General features: G+C 38.0%; 1 protein-coding gene across 1 annotated transcript in view; it reads left to right on the top strand.

Annotated features, from left to right (window-relative positions):
* The window catches only part of efnb1 (ephrin-B1), a 150,540-nt gene extending 126,377 nt beyond the window's left edge, over positions 1 to 24,163 (top strand). The window contains exons 4-5 of the mRNA XM_088344437.1: positions 7,267 to 7,383; positions 14,527 to 24,163. Of these exons, the coding sequence (XP_088200563.1) occupies positions 7,267 to 7,383; positions 14,527 to 14,921 (512 nt within the window). The 3' untranslated portion in view covers positions 14,922 to 24,163. The remainder of the gene's footprint in view (positions 1 to 7,266; positions 7,384 to 14,526) is intronic.
* Positions 24,164 to 24,279: the final 116 nt, after the last annotated feature.

Genomic DNA, 24,279 nt, shown 5'->3' with positions numbered 1-24,279 from the left:
TCGGCTGCTTGGAATGATCTGTGGTCGGGAGCTGCAGTACCCGATTTTGCCGTCAGAGAGCGTTAAAGACCCCCACAATAGCAGACCACACAAAAGCAGATGTATATCGATTTAGTTGGTATTTATTGGGGGTGCCTTGACTTAAAACCTAGCTAAAGACACCCGTAGAGGACAAAAGTACAACTGTGTCAATTATCACAAAAATCGGTTCAGGAGTTTTGGAACCTATAAGTCACACACACACACACACACACACACACACACACACACACACACACACACACACACACACACACACACACACACACACACACACACACACACACACACACACACACACACACACACACACACGGGGAGAAGTATCCCCATTTTTGCTAGCTAGACAGCAAGTGAATGATGTCCCGAATAACCGGACTTCTTTTGCTGAGTTGCTGTTTATTTGGAGAATGACCTCGACCATTACTCAAACTTTGCGTAAAACTAAAAACAAAGTACAAAATAGTCCCGCTACCTTGCTAACTATAAAGATACATTTCAAGCTAAGCTAAGACATGCTAACAGCTTCTGTACAAAACTTTTCCATATTCAAATATCTTAATTCAAGTAAACGCAATAGATTTCATACTTACAATTATTTGTTGAAAGCAACCACAAAAAGTGCGCTTAGTTCTTAAGAGTCAATTATCTTTTTACACATTCAAGTGACAAATGTGTTCTAAACATTAAAGAGTCATTTATTTTGTACTCTGAAAAGGTGTTTTACTCCTGCTGTTGTTGTATTAACTCTAAAATGAATATGCGAGAGTGACAGTGTAAATCCTATGTCACTCTAGTTGGAGGTGATTCTGTTCCCTTTGACTCTGTCCAGGAGTAAAAACACTTTGACTATGCATATTTAACTCTGGTAAATTTACTGTGTAGCATTAAAAAATCATTTGTATTCGACTTATTGTAGCTTTATGTCTGACTCTTAATCGAGCAGAGTTGTTAATGTTTGTAGGGCAGCTCACAATTCTTCATACGCTGCATTTAATGTAGATGAGGTTGTTCCCTTTTTATCACCATGAAAGAAAAATAGAACTTAAATATGGCGTCATAGATACTCCATAAGTCCTGAATCATAGAAGAATGTCTTTCATCTGCTCCACATTATATTTTCTATCCAAGTGGTTAAAGGGTCAGCGTAAAGGCATCCCTTAATAAAATAGTAGAGCCCATCTAGAAGGCATTTTTGTCTAATTACAAAGCGTTGCGAAATCCGACTTAATTCTCCCAAGATCGGGCACCGCCAAATCATAACAAGGAGCTATCTCAGAGCGTGTTTGATTTGGTCCAAGGTTTGAAACCACACTTCTATTTTTAAGAAAAGCCAAACGCAAGTCAAAACGTCCTTTTTTTTTTCAAACAGGAAGGAAGAAGCAGATGGACTCGAGGCGGGGCAGTCATCTGCCTCCCCCGGCTTGTGGAAAATTTATGAGCTTGGTGTCGTCTGTATTTTGTATTGTGTTGTATAATTGAATATAAGTGGGAGTCCAAAATGCGGAGCCGTGCTTGGCTGTGACCCCAGATGTCATTGTGTTTAATCCACATTCCTTCTGTGTGTGCATCTCCAAGCCAACACTTCCTGTGGCCAAATTTCCCATATGTCCACTACTCTTTCTTTTGCATTTTTCTGTCCAGGCCGCAATTCAGTGACCCGTCGCCTTGTGCAATATGGACATCGTTTTTTTTAAAATGGCGAGCCCCGTGCCGGTGAATCATACCGGATGAAATGATTTTGTGTCTCAAAGTGTTTTTTTCACCTTCAAAAGCTTTGTGTTTAATGCCGTTTAGAAGAGGAGCTGTCCAAATCTCGGGTTCTATTTTCGGTGGAAATATGTTATGATGTGTTGTTGGCGAAAGTAACGGCTGTATGAGCTCTTTGAAGTGAATGACTTCTCACTAATCAACAGCCTCCCTTCATATTTTGTTTCTCCTGTGGATTGGTTAATATCCATATTTTTGCAGGGATTGTATGTTTTTGACTTTATATGAGGTGTAATAAATTTTGAGCTTTTTTACTCGCTACCGTCAACTCATGCATTATCAACACATACTAAATATAGGAAATATTCTACTTTTATCTTTTTTAAGGACACCTTAAAAGACACACCTCTTTTAAACTTGTTGAGTATATAAAAATCAAAATAGTTTTGTATTTTATAATTTACTTTATTTTAGATCTGTAAATATTTTCATTTTCATTTTGTGCCTTACAATTAGCTTTTTTTTTTAATATGGAACAAATTTATTCTCGTATTTCATAGTTTATCTTTTCACTGAAAAGTAAACATTTAAATTTTGTTAGGTCTTGTGTTTTTCAGGTATTCTGTTTTGCTTGAATTTAAAGGTCAGGTGGCTTCAGAAAATTGAGTTAGATATTTTTTTGTTTGAGATCCTGTAGAGTGAAAAAGTAAATGCTATTATAACTTAGTAGTACAGTATAATAGATGTTTTAAATTAATAATTAGGTAATATTATGCATACTGTTATTAGTAATTTGTCATTTATTGAGTAAAGCAACTAAATCAATCTGAAGAGCTCTTTGGGAGCCGAATGAGCTGGCTCTTTTTCAAGAGCTCTGCCGAATTTTGTTGACTCACCTCGTCGCGTGTCACCTTTTAACTCATGCAACTTCATCATAATAACCCCTCCTTTTTGGCGCCTTGGCACTGCTGAGGTAGTCGCCGTTGTTATAGCTAAGGGAAATGTCAGTGCTACGCACGGAAAAATGGGTCAGAACACGCTCGGAAGCAGGATGCACACACTCATGCGGGCAACAGACAGTATTGGGGCGAGTGAATCAGATCGGCATGTCCCCTCGCATGGAGCGTGATGTGCCGATGTTTCCACCTCGTACTCCTGTCTTCTCTCATCAATTATTGACAATCCTCGCCGGCTCACGGCACCGCTCACCAGCGCTAAGCTCCCGGTAAAGTGCTGGTACGAGCATTAGGAAGACAAATGTGTTAATAGTTGGAGGGTGTTTGGGTGCTGGCAAAATTAAAGAACCTGGGCACTGTGAAAAAATATCATTTGATATAAGCTATTTTATACAATAGTTCATGATATACTGAGATACATTTTCAGTTTATATCTATTCACGTTTAGCGCGCACACTTGTATTAAAAATCGGTATAAAATTATGTTTCATGGTTTTTCGTAAGAGACAAATGTTGAAGGGAGAGGGGGGTGTGCAATGGTATGCCCTTGTGGCACTGTTGTGGTGTACGACGTCATGTCGTACACGCAGGATTTCGATACAGTCCAATTTAGCATACACTCAGGTTCTCTGCCTCATTATTATTTTTGCAGATCATACACACACAAACATTGGGGCAAAACAAAGGCGCGACAGGTAGCAGCAGGTAGTGGTAGCAGCGGGGTCGCCAACTGTCTTGCCCGGACAGTTTCTTTCCCCCTATTCTCACCCTCCAGTCCAAGTAATTTGGGTATTGTTACTAAAAATGGTCAAGAGATGTGGCTGCATTCAATGTTTTGCAATTGTGATCAGCTATATCCGACATGATAAATCTTTTTGCAAATACTGTAATGCAAATTTTGATTTTTTTTTAGGGAAAATAATCAGCGCGCAATACTCAAAAAGAGATAAGGATATGTATATATACATTTATATATCGTAACGTGCTATGTAAATGTAACTAGTTTAACAAAAGGAATAGTAGTTTTAATGTTTTGCACACATACTGATTTTCAACTAATTTGGAGTCATAAAAATATAGCTACTTTACTTGTCTACAACAAATTTACCTCCTAGCTAAACAATTAGCTTACGTTCTCTGTATTTTCCTCCATTATTGACTTCTCGTGATCTCTTCAGGAGAACATTAATGCCTCCTCAGAGGACCATGATTATTGAAGTCTCACCAATATGAAGCGTATTTATGCATAATATTAGGTGGCTAGAACTGGTTGCTATCGCAAGCTGCTGTGGTGTAGGTAGCAATGATCTTGGCTTCTAATTTTTTTGTTTTTAGAATGTTTTATGCTACCTTCAAGTGCTATTGTGAAAGTTAGACTATATCGCTCAAAAACATAGGACAGAGCTGTTGTAAAAGATAAAAAAAGAGACATTTACACACTGAATCCACTCAAATAACCACCTTTGGTGCTGCCTCTTTTGTTTGTATAATCAAATATGACAACTGCTAATGACATATATGCACTGAAGTGTTAATAATTCTCACAGTTTATGTATACATTTTTCTTCCACGACCAGATTATTTCGCAAATTTTAGCCTGTATATCTTATCAGTCCATATATATTTAACTTGCTTTTCTTGTAAGGGCCCGGTCACACAGCCGTTTGTGTCTGTATCGCGGGTAAAATTTTGCGTTTTTTTTGCCCGTGGTTGCCCGCGATGGAAAATGCGCAAAATTGGCCAACCCGCTGTTCATCGGTGGTATGCCCGCAAAACAGACGCCGGCGACTGTTCCGCTTCCTCATCGCGTAATTTCCGCGTCATTTTCTCGTGTGGACCACGGGTATAAAAGCTGCCGAGCCGGCGTTATGCCGAGAAATGCATCCTTGCCGAGATTTGCATCCCCTCGCTACTGCAACCACTTTTACCTCGTTTCATCTCACTTTTATATCACTTTTAGGGAATTTAATGGCGAACATATAACCAAAACCACTTCGTCTTGCATTTGTTGGGAATGTAATACAACTTAAACCATTCCGTCTTTGTATTTGTTGTGAATGTAATCGAACGGTAATGCACGCCGTATATAAATCACTTTTGAGCAGGTAACGTGTTTATTTTGCCTTTTTCTATTCAAATCGCTCATATTGAAACTGTTATACATTCTACCATAAAGCTTATTTCTGCATAATAAGCTTTACGGTAGAGTGCATAACAGTTCTCAAAAGTGATTTATATACAGTGTTACTGTTACAACTTGTTACAATCACGTTCTTAAAATTGCCACAAACTTGTTGTGCGTTCGCAAAAATAAAAGCCAAACATTTTGGTTAGAATGAAGTTTATTTTATTTTTTTTGCTGAAGTTTACACGCCCTGGCCGTGGCCATAGCACGTCGTTCCACGTCATTTTCGCGTCATTACCTCGTGTGCCACCCGCGGTTAACACGTGGTCTAAAGTTTTGAGCAGCGCAAAACTTTTTCGCGCGGCCAACCGCGTGTGAATTTCCGACCGCGTGTAAAGCACTGCTGTATCTCGTCTGTATGGCGATCTCAAAGCGTCCAACAGCGTCCGCTTCACAGGCAGAAATTTCTGGCCGTGATTCAGCCTCGATACAGACGCAAACGGCTGTGTGACCGGGCCCTAAAATAAGGCAATAAAACAAAAATCACAAGTAGTAAGTGCTATTTATCTTATTTTATTACATTATTTTTTTAAAATATTGTACTTTAAATGAGCAAAATCAAAGATAGTTCCTAAAAATCTCCATTAAAATATATTGTAAAAAATGTTAATGCGCGCAAAGAAATCTGCCAGCTAGGTAATTTCACTAGTTTTTCTACATGTTCTTTTCTAAACCTCAGAAGAGGACCTTTTGCAGTTCCCTGTGCTGTTTGAAATGAAAAATGTTTTCTTGGGTAAGAAAATCAAACATTTTTTTTTTTACTTAAAAGTGGTGTTCTTGTTTGTTTCGATACCACATGAAGGCATTATATTTTATTACTTTGGTCTGTTGGTGTTCATTCTGCCACCACTGGAATGAGTATAAGTAAAAGCTGTTGTCCAATACACAAAAATAACGATGTCATTCAAATTGTGGGAAAATAGATCAGTAAAAAGGAACATTCACGTATTTATTTGAATTTTTATATTGCCTGGCATCACTGAACTGATTATTATGATAATTTCCCCCCCTTTCTTGTTTCCTGAGGACAGATAATACACACCCCATTGCTCACACGCTTGCAAAACCTGCCTTAAGGGAGTCGCTTGCTCACAAACACTCGTCCTCACTCGTATCCCCAGAGCAAGCCTGGGGCACAAGCAGATAAAAACCCGGACAAACCAAAAGCATCTGATATGGTAGCTTGCGCGGAACTCGCACGGCCTGTCCCGGATAATAGTTTACAAGCGTCTGCCGCCCGTGCCCTCGTAAAAGAAACACGGCCGACCTGCCTACGCTCGCCTTACAAAGACTTCAAAGTGCACGAGTTGAAATCACTACAGACAGACTGATAAACTACCGTATTTTCCAGACTGTAGGGTGCACCTAAAAACCCCAAATCGGGAGGAAATTTGGAAGTGCAGTTCTTAACCCGGTTCAACTTATATACCACAGAATATGGCGGATACGATTGGAAATGCATACGGTAACTATAGGCATGCTTAACAACACAAGGCTTTATGATGATACCATATTTGGGCAATTAATATGCAATGACTGATCATATCAATAATGCGAACCTCCTTTTGCAAAACACTGGAGGCAGCAGGAATCAAGCCTGGGCAGTGGCAATGAGACCACTGGCACTTTACCACTAGACCTCTAGTGGTACAAATGACACATGGACACTGATTTGCATAGTGCATTCTGATGGGTTAAAGGCACTGCATTGATATACTCTGGTACATTTGGAAGCTCTGACTGTTGTCTTAGATTAAGGCACCGTATAGTCCAATGTACTTTATGAATGAAATGTATGTACGACAAAAGGCATTTTTTTAGGGAGTGCTTCTTATGACCCTGTGCGCCATTTAGTGTGGAAAATTCGGTATCTGTTTCCCTCACGTTCCCCTCAGTATTAACCAACCCCCCCTTTTGCTGTTCATCTCACCCTGCCCTCCTTGCTCAAAAGTGTGCCTCTTTTCAGGTCCAGTTAAAGCCTGTGCAATAAATAAGACATATTACGGCCTTTTAACGCGATGAATAATGTAAAGCAATAAAAAGTTAATATATAACTACTTCACCCTCATTCTGCTGCGCCTAAGTGTATTGTAAGTAGAGTTGAGGTTTGCGCCGGTGTCTCGGTGTTAGAAGCGTCTGCTGATGTAGATGTGAGCTCAGTTTTTTACGACAGGACGGGGGATTGCACTGTCTCGTCCTTCCTCTTTCTGTTCTTTCATCGTGACGCTCGCAGCACGTGCAAAGATAGCCTTGTCGAAACAAGGCAGATATATCAAAAGATAAAACGAACCATTCCTCTCTCTTGGCGACGAGAAATGGGATTGTACTTGCACTGCCAAATGCTGACTTGTTTTTTGTTTTTCTCGTTTCCCACAGTTCCAAACGCGGTCAACCCCGCAGTGCCAGAGGATCCGCAAGATAACGCCATACCGGAGTCCAGTCCAAATCCTCCTGACCAGGCTCGATTGGGACCAGAGATTCCTGGAAACCCTGGTAAACACTCCCAATACAATACAATCAATAAAGTTAAAGTTGCAATATTCTTTGCTTTCTTTATTTGGGAAATATTAAAAAAATATCATTAGAATTAGATTATTGGTTTGACAACTTACACAATTTACTTAAATAAGAATGTAATGCTTACAATGAGCAAAATTATCTTGATATAGCTCATGGCCAAGAATGTACTCCATTTTATTTATTATTATTGTAGTTTCACTAAAAATAGTGTTTCTTGAAATAAATCGTAAGAATCTGATTTCATATTAAGCATAAATTGATTTCTTAATCTTTTTTCATAAAAAAATATGTCATGTGACTGTGTTTACGTGAATTTGAAATGGAAATAGTTTTGATAATAAGATGTGATTCTTTATTACATTTTATAATTACATCACATTACTTTGGCAGAAAAATGTAGTTTCCTGAATGAATTCGTGTGAAAAGGGTTTTGACCGTCAAGGGGATGGGACTAATATAATCTCTGGGTTTTTCCAGTCAGCCCTTTCTTCCTATTTCTTCAATTATTTCATGAAATTGATGATTTTCAATTAATTTTAACTTTTTATTTGGATGAACAGAGAGAAAAATATCAATCAATCAATCAATGAAAAATGAATTAAGTATGATATTGTATTCATTTTTATCTATTTATTGTACCTGTGCAATTTCTTATTATTTAGTACAATTGGAAAAATAATACTTACAATTGATTGTCTATACACAGTTTTTCCTCATTTTTACAGAAAATGCCATCTTAAAAAAATCCGAAAATGACAAGAAAAATATTTGCCGCTCTCTTTACTTTAGAATTCCATATATTCCTGTAGAATAACCAAAGTCACACGTAAAATGAACGAAATTATCTGCCATTGAAACATGAACTTGTTACTTAAAAGTAGAACATTTTCCCTTATTTCACTACATTATTAGAATTAGAACGCAGTGTCATTTATAAGTATAAAAATGGCCACCAAAATAACCTGTGTCCTCATGTTATAAAATATCATCAATTTTTTTTTGTTTTATAAAAATAGGAATGTATCGAATTTTTGTCTTGCACTTGCTTGAAACTGAATTACATTCCAGAGACCCAAAAAAAGTTGGTAGCTGCCACTTAGTGTTGTCATGCTGACAGACTGCCCCTGTTTTGGCAACTAAAGTAAAAGTAGTGAAAAAGAAAATTTCACACTTTGGATAGAGCTAGTAGTTTGATGGCAAGTGCAAAAAAAGTTTCTAGTGATGAAATTAGAAGTATCAGTGGTAAAAGAAAGGGGATATTCAATGGATTGTTCATGTAAAGTTGGTTAAGTCAGCAATATGGCTGGGATGGGCTCCGGCCCCCCGCGACCCTAATGAGGATAAGCGGTACGGCTAATGAGATGAGATGAGATGAGATATATATATATATATATATTATATATATATATATATATATATATATATATATAATATATATATATATATATATATAGCGGGCGCACACACACAAAAGCTGCTTCGGTAAAGCTCAAGACAATTATCTCCAGCTGTTGAAATTGCCCAAATGCAAAGAAAACCAAAGTAGAAAGGAGTTTTATGAAAGGTGCTATATCACATCACACCTTTTTATGACTGGCTCCAATTAAATCAGAATTTAAATCAAGGGTAGGCCTCAGCCTGGGGTCCTTTTTGTGGGGCCCAAACTGTTTCGGCTATTTCCAAGATCAGATGAAACCCCCTTATTGCATAGCTGACCCGCCAACTCATTATTCATGCGAGGCTGTGGGTGCAAGAAGTAGGCGTGTCCCAATTGAACGTGTTCCGGGTGAGTTAACACCTACACTGAACTTCTCTCCTAAGTAACAATACACTGACAACCTTCCCAAAAAAATCTCTAAGCCAGGGATCTCAAACTAAATTGACTTGGGGGCCTGGGTGAGGTTGGGCTAAATCTGGTTTTCCACAAGAACAACTCAGTTAAAAACATTCCACTGTTCTCATAAATCGTTATACAAAATTACCTCGACAAAATAAAATCTGATAATATATAAAAAAAACAACATTAAAAATTAATATGAAAAAAAGCAATTTTTGATAATAATAAGTCCATATCCTACTCGAGCGTCACTTAAAGAGACAGTGTATATTATTCAGCACCTCTTAGTAGTAAATATGTCATTTGTTAGGGAAAATAATAATGATTAAAATATTTAACAAAAATACATGATTTATCAAATAAATGTGCATTTTTTTCATTACTCATTGGTCCAGAAATATCTATTCATTTTAAATAAGATGATCCTCACATAAAGTGAGAAATATAATTGTCAGCTTTCTTGCTGCTACGGGTCCCCCCAAAACCCAAAACTTATTGAAAGGCTGGGCAGAGGAATTAAGAAGAAAAATTGTTCGGTTTGATCACTTTGAGTCTCCCTAATTTGTACAGTATGTTTCCTTGTAATTGTTAGCACTCATTTTTGATTGCACAAAAAAATACAGTGACAACTAGTGGCCAAGTAATTCCAACATCTTCGCACAAGTGGAAAAGTCGACAGCGCCAGCGCAATTCGCCACGGGTTTGATTTATAACTTTTCATGAATGAAATAGATCGCTTTGCGTATTCGCCCACTTCATGTACAAAATGGAATCAGTGGCAAGATATACAGTGCTGTTTATCAGACCTTGTTTTACATCCGTCTGCAGCCAATTTTGCCCACACAAACCTCAACTAAACCGAGCCTAATTAGTTGTTCCTAATTGTTTGATTATCTTATTGAGTCCCAACGAATGAGGGGGAAAAAAGACACCTCATTACCTTTTACATTTCTATTGGAGCTCATTAGCTTGTGCAGTTGCATTTGTGTGTCTGGTGAATGTTTATGTTTATTAAATTAATGAGACCAGCAATTAAAATTACACATAGGGATGGTTGAAAGTCATCTGAGGTTTTTTTCCCCCTTTTTTTCTCCACCACTTTTTATAAGATGCTGTCCTTTCAAGATGACCTTCGTCACCTATTTTTGGACTCATAACTTTTACTGAAAAACAAAGATACCGTACACTGATTACTACACTGCAAAAAGCAATTTGATCCTCTGGCAAATTATTTTCCCAATTTTACGTATTGTTAGCCATCTTTTATGATTTAACTTGTTTTCCTATAAAAATCCTTTTGCGTTTTCAAAGTAGAAATATCCTCATTTTATGAGAAAAACAAGGTAAACCTGTCCTAAAACTAGAAAAAATTGATCAGAATGAGTGAAATGGTAGGATTTTATTTCATGGCAGATACATGTGTTAGCAGTGTTAATATAACGGCCTTTTAATGGCGTGATTAAAAAGAAAAAGTGTAGGCATTATTTTGCTAATTTTATGTATTATTTGTCCTTTTTTACTATTACATTTTTTATCTATGAAATCATTTTGCCTTTAAAAGTATAAATGTCCTATTTTATTTGAAAAAAAAAGCTGAACTCGTTAAGGGACAATGTACATTATTTGACCACTAGATGCTGATGTATTGTGTAGTGCTACTGAAAACAGTGTGAAAAGGCACAAGGAGTATTACAATCTATAGGGACTCATAGTGACCAAACCACACGTTTTTTCCATTACAGAAATAATTTTACAAAAAAAGAAATTAAGAAAAAAATCATGCACACTTTTACCGTATATTTTGGGCTTACGTTTGCCACATTTATTTACCGTTGGTTAGTTCTCTCTAAATGAGTCACGACTCCCTCCCCACACGCTGCTTATCATTCGTTCCTGGTTACACACAACCAAATATGCCCGATAAGCGGACCCCCTGATTTCAGTATTTTATTTGTAATTGCAAATTCAGCTGAAACGCGAGTATATACGATAAGGAGAATATCTGCATGAGGAGAAGTTCACCTTCCTTGTACTCTAAGCTTAAGACAGCACCACTATAACTGTATTTAGTTGTACTTTTAGTAAATGTAAACATGCCGATCGAAGGTTGTAGGTGACAATGTAAGTAATGCAGAAGTTATTAGCAATCCTAGAAACACGGTATTTCATTATCAGTGTTTTATTAAGACTGGAATAATGCAGTAACACACCATGTATTAATGACACTGGAGTTACAGAATGTTATAAATGACACCTTAGAGTATTTGTTACTGAAAAAAGTAACTGTGTTCCATGAACAAATTCCAAAGGAACACATTAGTTCCAACACTAAATATACATACCGGATTTATTAATATATAACTTGCACTCTTTGGTAAGCAGAAAAGAACAAAAAAATTGGGTGCTGTATTTGAGCAATTATTGATAATTTGAGAAATATTTCTGACCAAATTTGCTCAACATTTGATGCAAATGAATTGGAACACGGATCACGGTAGATCTTAACCTGGATTTATAGATGACATAGTAAAAGGCTTTGGTTTTATTTCAATATCGCACTATTCTTACTCAGTACCACGATGTTTATTTTGTGGGGCCGTGATTTAAATAATTTGTTAGAATGTAAACTTTGAGCACAATACTAAAATAAAATGTATAATATATTTATTTAATGTATTTTAAATTCGGATTCAGTGTCAATGAAGGATTTTAATCATGGCCCCAAGTATTCAGCAACGCGCGGTATAAATAGTGTGAGATAAAATCAAATGCCTTTTCCTGTGACATCGATTACCCTCGTGGTCTAATGCTTTAAAATTAGCGTTCTCACCACCACTATCCAGGTTCAAAATCCATTGTGATAGTTCTCGAAAAAACCTTTTGTGACCTACAAATCTTAATTTGAGCTGAGAGAAAGTAAAGCCAAATGTTATCCCGATTTTTCTTCAAAAATTAGGGGGCGTGCGTTATACACAAATAAATATGGTATATCTTTTTCCATCCTTTTTTTCCTAACATACGCCACCCCACTTTTATAATCGCATATTTGACTTCAGATGCTCTATCAAAAGATTTCTGAATATCCCTTTTCCGAATACTCGGGCTTTTACCTGTCTGCCTCTGTTAGATCAGCGATTATGTCAAGTGAACAGGTGAAAGGTGGAATGAAGGAACTGTCACCGTGGCTTGAAGGGCTGATATTTCTGAAATGAAATTTCTGACAGACCCGTGTGTAGAATGTATGAAAGTCCTGCTGCCTCTGATTGCACAGATAAGGCGAGGGATGGGTCGCTTTCAGTCGTGTCATTTTCTTGTCATTAGCTGCAAGGCTCAGCGTTCGGCCTCTCTGCCAACGGTTAAGTGCAGAGTGGCCGGTGGAGTGTGCAGACACGGTCATTATGTTGGGCGCTTAGGCTCCTCGACATGTTGCTGGAGCTGAGGCTCGTGGACGGCAAGAGGCGGTGCGGCTGGAAAGGGCTTTGGGGGGGCTTTGGCAGCAGCTGCATGCATGCATGGAAAAGAGATTTGCTTCTCAGATTTCAGTCACCAAAGGAGCCAATCATTCTTTCTCATGTCCAGTAACAATCTACCACCAATTGCAACCACCGTTCCCCTCCTGTTTGAGATTCCTTCCACCCACAACCACAAATGCCTTTTTTAAAATAAATGCAGGATGCAAATCGGATGTTTTCATATTCTCGTTCATTTTGTCAAAATATGTTGCTGTCCACTAAAACAGTGTTTCTCAACTGGGGTGTCGGGACCCAAAAGTGGGTCGCCAACACGTTTTCAGTGGGTCGCGGGCATTGCCTTGGTATTCGAAGAAAAGATCAAAATAACCGAGGGTCATTTACACACACTTTAACAGTAGATAGAGATAATTCCCTGCAAATGTGATTTGACACCCATCATTTATCACCAAAGAAAAAACTGATTACGTTTTTTTACACAACAAGCAAAGAATATACGAGATACGAATTTTATTATCTTGAATACAAAGCCACTTAAGTGAGCGTTTTGTATTTCTTTAAAAATGCAGCTAATTGAGCATTTAAATGAATATTATTATTATTCAAAGTTGTTTTGATTTTGCTGGTCATTTTTTGTGAATTTGAATGTATTTAACTATCTCTGGTTTTACCTGCACTATCATTTTATTCACTAACTTTAAAAAGTGAAAATGTTTATCTGGATTAAGGTTGCGACTTTCAATTAGGGTGGAATTGTAGTTCCAGAAGTCAGACCACTTGAGACCTAATGCACTAAAAACAAACTCCCAGGTTTTAGTTAAATACTCCTTTTAACCGAAGCAAGCTTCATTGTTTGTATTGGTGAGTTTGCAAGGTTACACAAAATCTCTTTAAAATGATTAGAAGGCCCTTCTACTTTGCACAATAACTAATAACATACATAAAAAAATAAATAAATAGGTTCAATAAAATCAGATTTTACTTTAACTTTGAACTCAATTCTCAGGAAAATAAAATAAATATTCTTAAAATATATGTTAAGTAAATCATGTGTTTGCTATTCTGTTTATTGGGCAATGAAATAGGCTTATAATTTCTCTGTTTATTTCATATTGAAAAGGGGGAATAATAAATACATATTTTAGTTTGTTTTTACTATCAGACACTTGCAAAAACGTTTGCTAGGTTGTCAGGGTCGTTCGCTATTTTGACTAATATTACAGACAGTTGTTTTAGCTTACTGTTTTTTGTTGTTTCGATTATTATGCACTCTACATCGTTGTCAGCACTGCCAATTATGTTGCTGTTCCTTGATTTTCACTCCCCTTAGGGCAGTTCTGAGTTTTGTAACCCAGTAAACCTAAAAAAAGTCTAGTAAACCTATGAACTGCAAAATACGGTGGATAGAATTGGAAATGCACACAGTATTTATACTTGTGCTTAACTACGCAAAATATTATGGTATTTTTGGAATTATTATTACTATTTTACTATATACATTGGGAGTTAAATCCAGGTCGCGGTGGTGAGAGTGCAAAGTCCGATTCATCATCAGATACACCAGATAAACGAAGTTGTCGCAATAGGTTTTACACAATGTATTGTGAATTTAGTCAATTGCATTTTAATGGCAATTTATAGTATTGAATTTTAAATTGCGAATCGACTTTTCGAGGATCCGCGGGAACCCTGCTGTTTGTTGGTGGTGCACCTTACAATCTGGTGCACCTGACAGTGCAAAAAAACTAGGACATATTTTAATGTCAAGGTGTGAAACTTATAACACATCGTTCTCTTTCCTTCCCCCAGACACCATGAACCAGGACCAGTCGGGTTCCTCCGCCGATTCGGACGGCATTCTAGGCTCTAAACTGGCGTTGTTCTCGACCATCGGGGCGGGCTGCGTCATTTTCCTGCTGCTCATCCTTCTTTTGGTCATTCTACTCATCAAGATGCGTAAACGGGCCCGCAAGAACAAGCATTCTCAGCCACGGCCCTCGGCGCTCTCACTCAGCACGCTCTCCAATCCCAAGATGCCCGGAGGCACGGCCGGCACCGAGCCCAGCGACATCATCATTCCGCTGCGGACAGAGAACAACTACTGCCCTCACTACGAGAAGGTGAGCGGCGACTATGGCCACCCGGTCTACATCGTTCAGGAGATGCCTCCTCAAAGTCCCGCCAACATCTACTACAAAGTCTGACTGACTCAGCAGAGGGAGCAGGCCAGAGACGATTCGGATCCCTCTTCCGCTTTGTGTTTGGGGACTTGATTGTTACTTCAAGCCCATATATTTTTCCACCGCCTGCTGCACAAATCTGGAGAGATGCGCACGGACCAGTATCCGCTGATTGGACTCTCAAGAGAGAAGTTTATTCTGTGGGTTGTTATTCTTTTGCTTTTCTGGAAATCCCTGCCCTTCCATACTACTCCCTTCATCCCCCCAACTTGTGCACCCCCGCACCCCTTCTTCTTTGGCGTCGGGGGTGAGGGTTAGCTGGGGCCAGTCAATGGATGGAACTTTCTGGTTTGCTCTCACCGGATGTAACCCTAACTGGCTCCCTGGCGCTAGTACACATAAACCGTGCACACAATTCAAGAGGTTAAATGTGTGTGCGGGCGTGCACCAGAGGTAAGATCAGGCCTAAAAAAATCCAGCCCGACCCAACCCAGGCCCACGGGTATTAAAGCCTGACCCAGCCTGACGCAGCCCGAGCCCGACAAACTCGCTAAGTTAAGTTAATAGTCAATTTTCCATCTTTGACGATTTTTTTTCAGGAGTTGACGGGGACATTTTGAGGCCATCCTTCATTTTGACCGATTGAAATTTAGGCCATAAACAACAGCAAGGAACACATCCTTAGGAATCTAGCGTGGCACTTGAAGAGAAAGACCGAGAGTTGCAGAGAGACAAAGCAGAAAAATGACGTGCGGATAATAGACAGAGAAAGGAAGGCGTTCTCTGAGAGTTTAACACAGTATGTGTTGGTATAAAGCGACTTCTGTTTTTTTGCCGACCACATTCTCTTGTGGGCAAAACTACTCACGGCTTTAAAGCGCCTCAGCGCACTGTGATGAATAAAAAAATCAGCAAAAAAGAAGCCGGACCCAAACGTCATGATTGACATTTTAGGGCCGAAACGTGGGTCGGACTCGGGCTTGGGCTTAAGATCTTACCTCTGGCATGGACCTTTGTGTCAAAGAGGGCTCGGGGCCGGGACACTCTCCAGATAGCTCAGGTATCAGACACAGTGTTCCTCTCCCTTCGCACCTCGGATCTTTGCCTTACTATTTTTGAAGAAGGACTTCCCTGATTTAGTTCACAAAGCAGTTGTATTTTGTTAGACTTTTCCTACAAGTGCACAATGTATAGAGTTGAATAGATGATCATAATTATTACTCATCGCGGCACCACTCATGTCATCCATTACGCTCGAAACCCGCACTATTGGAATCAAGGCGTGTGTCTTTTTTTCCATTATACTCCCTTGTCATTACTCTGGTATTTATGACCTACGCGTGTGTATTTTAGGGGGTGTGCTACGTGTGAATGTGTGTGTGCTTGTTTGGGCATGTCCAGACCTTGCACCTAGAAGGACCTACTTGCTTGCGGACTTAAAACAGTGAGTTTTTGTATTGCACGGGTGTCAAACTCGATTTTGTAACAAGCTACTTTGTATTAAGCAGTGAAATGTCAGTTAAATCAAATAAATGTTGAATATTCTAAAACTGTGTGGAAATAAAAATGTGTAGTCAGCATTTTCAGCTTACATGAAACTGTATTTAAACCTTTACAATTATGTTTGAATGAACTTGTTGGCTAGAGGCTAAAACATGAGAATTCTCTTCCACAATGCCCTGTGCAATCGACTTGCCATTGTGCAAACTCTGTGGCATCGTGGGAAACAATGTCCAAGAGAAATCATACACTATGAACAGAAGCCCTACAAAATAATTACAGTCACAAACTTTATGACTAAAAGTAAAAGTTTTTAAATAGGTTAATAGTTCCTCTGCTATATACCTAGGAGCTACCAATTTATGGAAAAATACATTTGTGATTTCACAGATGCTGAAACAAGCATTACCTTCCTTTGTGCCATAAATAAACCAAATTCCTTTGGGTAAAAAGCATGCATCATGTTCTTTTGAAAACATTCTTTGCAACATCTTCTGCACAGTTTTTTTAATAATTCACCTAGATTGAATCATGAGTTACAAAAATGCTTCTTCATGCTTGTGTGATTTAAGTTTTTTTTTACCTAATTATGCATTTTTTGCCTATGCAGAGACAAATGGGCTAGAAATATCGATACCTAACATTGACTTAATTTTTGGAAATGTAAGATCATTCCCTGCAAAAATGTTTTCAAACAACTGCAGAGCGCTTCCAGTAAAAACAAATTCATAGATCCACAGTTTTAAAAGCACAATTTATCGATAGAAATGTATTATTAGAATTGGAATATTTGTTTATCTTACAGTAAAAAGGTAATATAAACCATGCAAAACTAAATGGTGCTGTCAGAGTTGAAGGTTTAAAGCTTTAAATTCAGAGTTAATGCTTCATATCTGTTTTAATTTTTGAGTTAATGTTACAAAGCATCTTTAACTCTTGAGTTAAAGCGTTAAGCTGCTGTGACTCTTCAGTTAAAACTTTAAAACTCCTTTACCTTTAGTGTTAAAGCTTTAAAGCTGTTTAACACTCTGGGTAAAGAATTCAAACGGCTTTATCACTTGTGTTAAAGTTTTACAGGTGTTTGAACAATTGAGTTGAAGCTTTTAAGTTTCACTTATTTTTCAGTTAAGGCTCTAAACCTTTTTAATAACCTTTAAGCTAAATCCAACTTTTAAGAGAACCATCGTAAGAGAATTGAAAAAGTTGTTCAAAGTTTTATGGATATCATTTTAGTTGACAAACATGCTTTCACGGGTCAAATTATATTGCTGTTGTGAACCTGGTAGGATTTCCAGGCCTTGAGTTTGACACCTTTGCTGTATCAAAAGCTTTAAGAAAACACAACATTCTTCCCCTATGTGGACCTATTTGAAGATACCATATCTCTGGTGAGTGTGGAAGATTTTTTTTCCCAGACAACGGACATGTTGCAATGTGTTTGCTATAGTTTTTAATTGCAACAGGACAAGTAGGCAATTTAGGTTAAGGAGAGGCTGGCCTACATTGTTGGGTTCCTTTATATATATGTTGAATGGGTAACCACAGATGGCTTCACCATTGCCCAATGCCAATCAGCTGCCATCTCGAGACGAGTCATGAAGTTCACACGAAAATGTGCCATCTTTGAGTCCACATTGACCAGCCGAGGAGGGAAATAAATGTCCTGGTGAGTCGGCGTCAATGTGCCAGGGTAGTAGTTTTCCTTTTTACTGGATAGCTCCGGTTCTGGTGTCAATTAGGGGGAGGAAAAAGTTGTGCATAAACTTCCACTATTCAGGTGCGAGGATACCGCAACCCATTTTATCAGCAGCACCAGAAGCTTGTGTTTGTGCATACTGCAGCTGTGGCGCACATGTGGTGTAGGAGCTAATTGCTTATATTTGCAGTCTGTGGCTGAGAGTTTGTGCATGTGTGTGTGCGTTTCAATGATTTTGAGGTCTAGCCGACCTGTTTTGTGACAGGAAGTTCACTACTGTTGAAAAGTTTTGGGTCGCTTGAATATTTTCATATTTTTACAAGAAAAAACATGTTTTTTCAATGAAGATAAAATAAAACGAATCAGAAATACACCGTGTGCTCTGTTAACGTGGTGCACGTAAAATTTAGCTGCAAATGTCTTGTTCTTAATGCAATAGCTACATAGGTGTATGGTGGCCCATTTTCAGCAAGCAGCACTCTATTGTTCTAATAGTACATTAAGTTTGCTAAAGGAGTCAGAAAGCTAATAGAAGATTGACAACCCTTGTGCAAAGATGTCAGCACAGTTGAAAACAGTATAGCTGGTTTTATTCGCAATACAACTGACCTTCCTTCGATCTAGTCGAGTATCTGGAGCATCACATTTGTGGTTTAACTTTCAGGAATACCAAAAAAGAGACTTGTTGTTCTAAGAAATCACTATTCCATACGACAAATTGCCGAGAAAACTGAAGATCTTCTAAAATGGTGTGTAGTACTACCTTTGGAGAGCAGCACAAACAGGCTCTGACCAGAGAAGAAATACAACAGGTAGTACATGAGAGTCTCTAGTTTGAGAAACGGACATCTTGTAAGTCCTCAACTAGCAGCTGGGTTTCAAGAAAAAGATTTTTCTGGGACTAGCAAACAAAACAAAGAGATAGATATGGGCAAAAGAACAGACATTGGACAACTCGTTTGATGCATTAAAGTGTTACATTTTTATGGAAAACAAAATTGTTTGGGTGATCCACAACTTTTAAACTGTAGTGCAAATGCTCCTTAACGACTGTCTGCAAAATCAGGAAGCAGTCTCTTGAAACATCTTGTGGGAGGGTAGGACAGTCTTTCTCTGCATGCTAGCAGGCACACTCCTGCATGCACAGACGTATTAGGAATGACGGGTCCGGGGTTGATCTCCAGGTCAGAATGCCGCTCGGTGTTTACTCACCGTCAGAAGCAGCTATCATCCACCGCCACATCCACGGACGTTAGCCGCTGAGTTAAAAGTCAGACGTTCTCTAGAAGCTCGGGAAAGACCCTTGCGTGTCGTTAACTTCCGAGTTAATAACCTAAACAGCTGCCCGGGCTTTTGTGGCCCTGCATTTCAACTCAGCGCTCATTCCTCTGCAAAAAACATTGACATTAAATATTTTGCTTTCGGATCAGCGTTGCCCCCACCTTCGCCTGCCAAGGGAGTCATTACCACTTCACCACAAACCATCTTTCATCTTCATCCATGATCGTGACCACTTAATGTTATGGAAATTGGGGGTGAGACGTCAAGTCAGAAATGTAAATATATTCGTCAAGCCCGATTTAATATGTAATTTCACCTGAACACTGCTTATAAGTAAAAAAAAAAGAAAAGAAATAAAACTAGAATTTTGTAATGGAGGATATTTGTATATAGCTGTCTTTTTAAAGTGTTTTGTATGACTCCCTCTTGTCTCAGTTGGCAATATGTCTATTTTCATTTCTTTCAAAGTAAAAGTTATTATTACAGAGGTGTCTTATGTTGCAGTGTCCAATATTGTCTTTGTTAGCACAATTGGTGCTAAAAACAAGGGTTCAGAGTTTTGACATAGCCAATGGACAAACTTATGTTGTCAGTCCGCTTACATGCAAGGGATGGTTGGATTGAAATCTGAATAATACTGATATAATTTTGAGTGGGCCATACAAACACAAGCTGGCATTCGAATATGCTCTTATTCGGCCTGCTTATAGTCTGACCAGTAAGGTAGAGTTTGTACGTCCGTCGTCCGATTTTCCACAATGAACTTTGTTCTTGTAATACAGATACAAATGATACACACTAACCCTGGCTCACTCACTTAACAAGCGTCACGTGAATTGGTTGTGAAATTTTTCTTTTATTTTCTGTGGCCACTGTGAAAATGCCGCATTTGTATTATTACATATGAATTGCTGATAGAAGCTTCTGACAAGTGATTTACAAGCACAGCTTGTAAGCATGAGACAACAAAGCATACTTTTGGAGCGAGGAGGAAACAACAACGGTGCCTCATTGATTGTGGTTAGTGACACACATCAAGTCATCTTTTATTTAATGTCGAAAGTTAAATGTGGAAACGATGTCTATTTGCGTAATGAGGCCACTTGTGCTTCGGGTTTAATGCCATTTTCTATTGGGTTTACTCTTGTTTGGTCGTATTATTCGGATTGATACAAAAATCTAAATTCTGATCTCAATTTAACTATTCCCAACATGTAAACAAATGCTCTGATATTGAGCAAGCTCAATCCAAGAACAGATTACATTGTCTTCCTCATATCAAGAGTTCACACTGCACAGCAAGATTTTGACATTGTTTTCTCATTTTTTTATTATACCCTATACTCGATTTTTTTTCCACATGAAAAAAAAATACTATAAATGTGTGTGAGAATTGTTGCTGGTGGAAAACGGTGTTACACTGCACGTTCACCAAATTGGATTATTCCAATACCAAATATGCTAATAAAAGACAAAAGAAACTAAATATGAATAAAGTGACTACATTTTGTGCAGGCTTGGGGAGTAATGGAATACATGGAACGGCAAAAATGATGTTGGCAAGCTGTTTGGATTTATTTTAATTTTGCTTCTATCGCATTTTATGTTAGTTTTGCCGGAGATCAAAGAGATCAAAGCCAGGAGAGAAAGCTTACCAAGTGTTGTGAGTCATAATTTTATTCATATTTAGTTTCTTTTGTCTTTTATTAGCATATTTGGTATTGGAGTAATCCAAAAGTAATTGAAAGTAATCCAGTTAAAGTAACCCTACCCAACCCTACAATTGGTGCAGAAGCTACCCAATCATCTCATATTACAGGTGTCAGTACTAGAATGATCTTAATTTGCAAAATTCTACCTGAGGTCTTTTGGTGGCCGGCCCACATGCATTGGTTCTTTATATTAGATCAAACGCAACAGTAGACAGATTTTATTAAAGGGACACTGTGCACATTTGGCCACAAGATGTCGCTGTATTGTGTTGCAACTGAAAAGGAGTGCTAAAAAGTACAAGGAAGATTACTGTACAAACTACAGAGATTCAAAGTGACCAAAACGCACCATTTTATTTTTGCTAAATAATCCAAAATGTCCCTCCAGACCTCATCAAAATGACATACAACATATAACCACATCATTTGTAATTCCTAAAGTAATATTCCCACAGTAAAAAAATATATAAATCCAATGGCTTAAACTGGCATATTTTGAACTTCATTAAATGTTATATTTACTAAATACAAACAATATCGTTTGAACTTTAATTTTAAGTTATGTTTAATTTTATTTATGTGTATTTGTTTTTGACATACCCATTCATAATTGAATTAATACTCTGCTAACTATATGTTTTTGAAAAGCACTTTGAGCTGCAATTCATTGAAGAAAACCGGCAATACAATTACATTTTTATTTTACACCAATACATGGTAGAGGCCTCGATGAATAATCTTACTCGTATGTATATAATAGATATTCTTTTAATTAAAAAGTTTGATCAAACTTATTTAATGACATTTTTTTAAAAAATGTTTGCAGCTAACATTCCTTTCCTGCAGTGACACCGTGGCACTAAATGTCATTCCATTGTAAGTCTGAGGGAAGCAAACTGCGCAGCAGTTTTATTGTACTGACACTTGAATAGCAAAGCGGAATGAGCCTCGCATATTTGCAAGAAACTTGCTTGTCAAGCACTTGGTGACATTATGCGATGATGACGCCATACCTCGATGGATATGGAGAACCAATCCTATACATTTTCACCAACACATGCCACATACATAAATGAACACATAAATAAGCCATGTAATACCTTAATATATATAAATAATGCATTGTGTCATTATTTTTGTACTTATTTAGACATGCATTTTGTAAAAACAAAACTTTATTCAAATGAGGGAGCAGGTCCCACTGCCTATTGTTGTGACAATATACACTACAAAATAGACGACCAAATAAATGAATTAAAAAAACACGACAAAATACCTGAGAAAGTGCAGTTATCCCTCGCTATATCGCAGTTCGTCTTTCACGGTCTGCCTGCTTTACGAGTTTTCTTCATGCATTGCGTTCTGCATTTTGATTGTCTTAAGAATCACTCCAAGAAAAGGTTTTGCTAAGAAAATAAATGTAAATATTTTCAGTTGCAGTATACAATAGTTTCATTTGTTAAACGATTGCTTGGCCTTTAAAATGGTTTGTTCTATGGATTCAGTGTATAATAGAGCATTACATTGAATAATACTTTTCTGCTTCACAGATTTTGCATATCAAAGCGTTTTTGGCATACACGAGGTTTCACTGTGCACAACAAAATACACGACGAAATTAATACCAAAATAAATCTGTAGCGTCATCTATAGGACACAGAGTTAAACCACCAAAGAAGGACTGTGACAAAAGGGGGCCGGTTATTTAGGCAAAAATCAAGTGGATAGACTTAACATCGGTCTGACCCCAAACAAAATGTAGTTAGACATCAAATACACATTTTAAGAAAATTATAGCATTGTATTTTTAACATGCCAACATGATTAGAGATAGATTTGTCATGAGACTGTCAGCGTGAGGCTTCTGTTTACCTCGATCTTGCAGAACCTGAACGGACGTACTATTATTTTTCATTATGTTTTTAATCTAAAACTCAAATAAACACAAAACATTTATGTAGAACACTTCCTAATGAAATGACTTCAGTGTTTAGCCTTGTGCTATATTTTAAACACAGTCGATTGTTTGATAAAGAAAAAATATTGCCCTGAGGGCAATGCAAAATAAATGACAAAATGCATAAATAAATGAATACATTGCATCTATGACATTTATTTAGGTATTATGTGATTTATTTATGTATTCATTGATTTATATGGCATACAAGGGGGTAGATTTTGCATGGGTGTCCCTCTATGTTTTGTGCCAACCAATGTTATGTGATCGAAAAATGGCAATTTCCGCACTAATACCAAAACCAAACCTACGTCCTTGATGGGATGGATCTGTAGGTATTTATGTTTTTATACATTAATTTCTACCTATGGCAGTATCGGCACTCAACAACAATTTCACAGTGTCCCTGAATCACTAATCTTGTCACATAGGTTATGCATCATGTGTCAAATATTATACTAGTTCAAGAGTGCCGATCAGTCGTCCCCTCATTTCAGGCCTGAAACAAGTGGAAAGGGAATCAAAATCGAGCTGCAGTGTGAACATAGCCCATGTTTCAGACATAACCCCGCAAACGCATAATGGTGTCAAATCCACTCATTTGTAGCTACCTATACTTCCGCATCCAATTCTAAGAACAAAACAAGTGCACACTTTTACACAGGCACCCACACAAAGGTGCGATGAGGGAAAAGAAAAGAGGCCATGTATGACAGCGTGACCGCTCTCCAATAAATCATCCGCTTTCCACTACTCATTATCTCTGGGCTGTCCTTTGTTTCACTTTTTCTCTGCCGCCACCTCCCTCGGCCCCCTGTCATACTTCCAATTTAGCACGTGGATGTTGCTCGCCAAGAGGGTGATTTCTGCCATTGTTCCAAGCCACAGTGTTATTATTATTTTTTTTCAGTGTGCATGTATAAGCAAAAGCTGTTTAAAAATGTTTCCCTATGTTTGAATCATTTTTGTCGAGTTTTATTATCCGGTTTCAGTCGTTTATTTTGTTGTTTTTGCCGCTTCTCAGCGTAACCTATCAGCACCAGCTACAATGGAGCGTCAAATATCTTGCCAGTTTGGAAAGTACTGCATATTGATAAATAAATTTTTCCCGTGGAACTTGGCCTTTCTTTGTTCTGTCTTTGTTTTTTCCTGCAGGATTCAAAAAGTCACTTGAAGGTTGGGGTGGACAATACTTGGAATTTTGGTATTGATCAGATCCAGTCTAACGCCAGGTGG

This window comes from Urocampus carinirostris, chromosome 9 (genome assembly GCF_059441175.1).
Source record: "Urocampus carinirostris isolate Australia breed hairy pipefish chromosome 9, RoL_Ucar_1.0, whole genome shotgun sequence".
NCBI lineage: Eukaryota > Metazoa > Chordata > Actinopteri > Syngnathiformes > Syngnathidae > Urocampus > Urocampus carinirostris.
The sequence above is the reverse complement of the archived record's forward strand: the minus strand, read 5'-3'. Positions and strand labels throughout refer to the sequence as shown.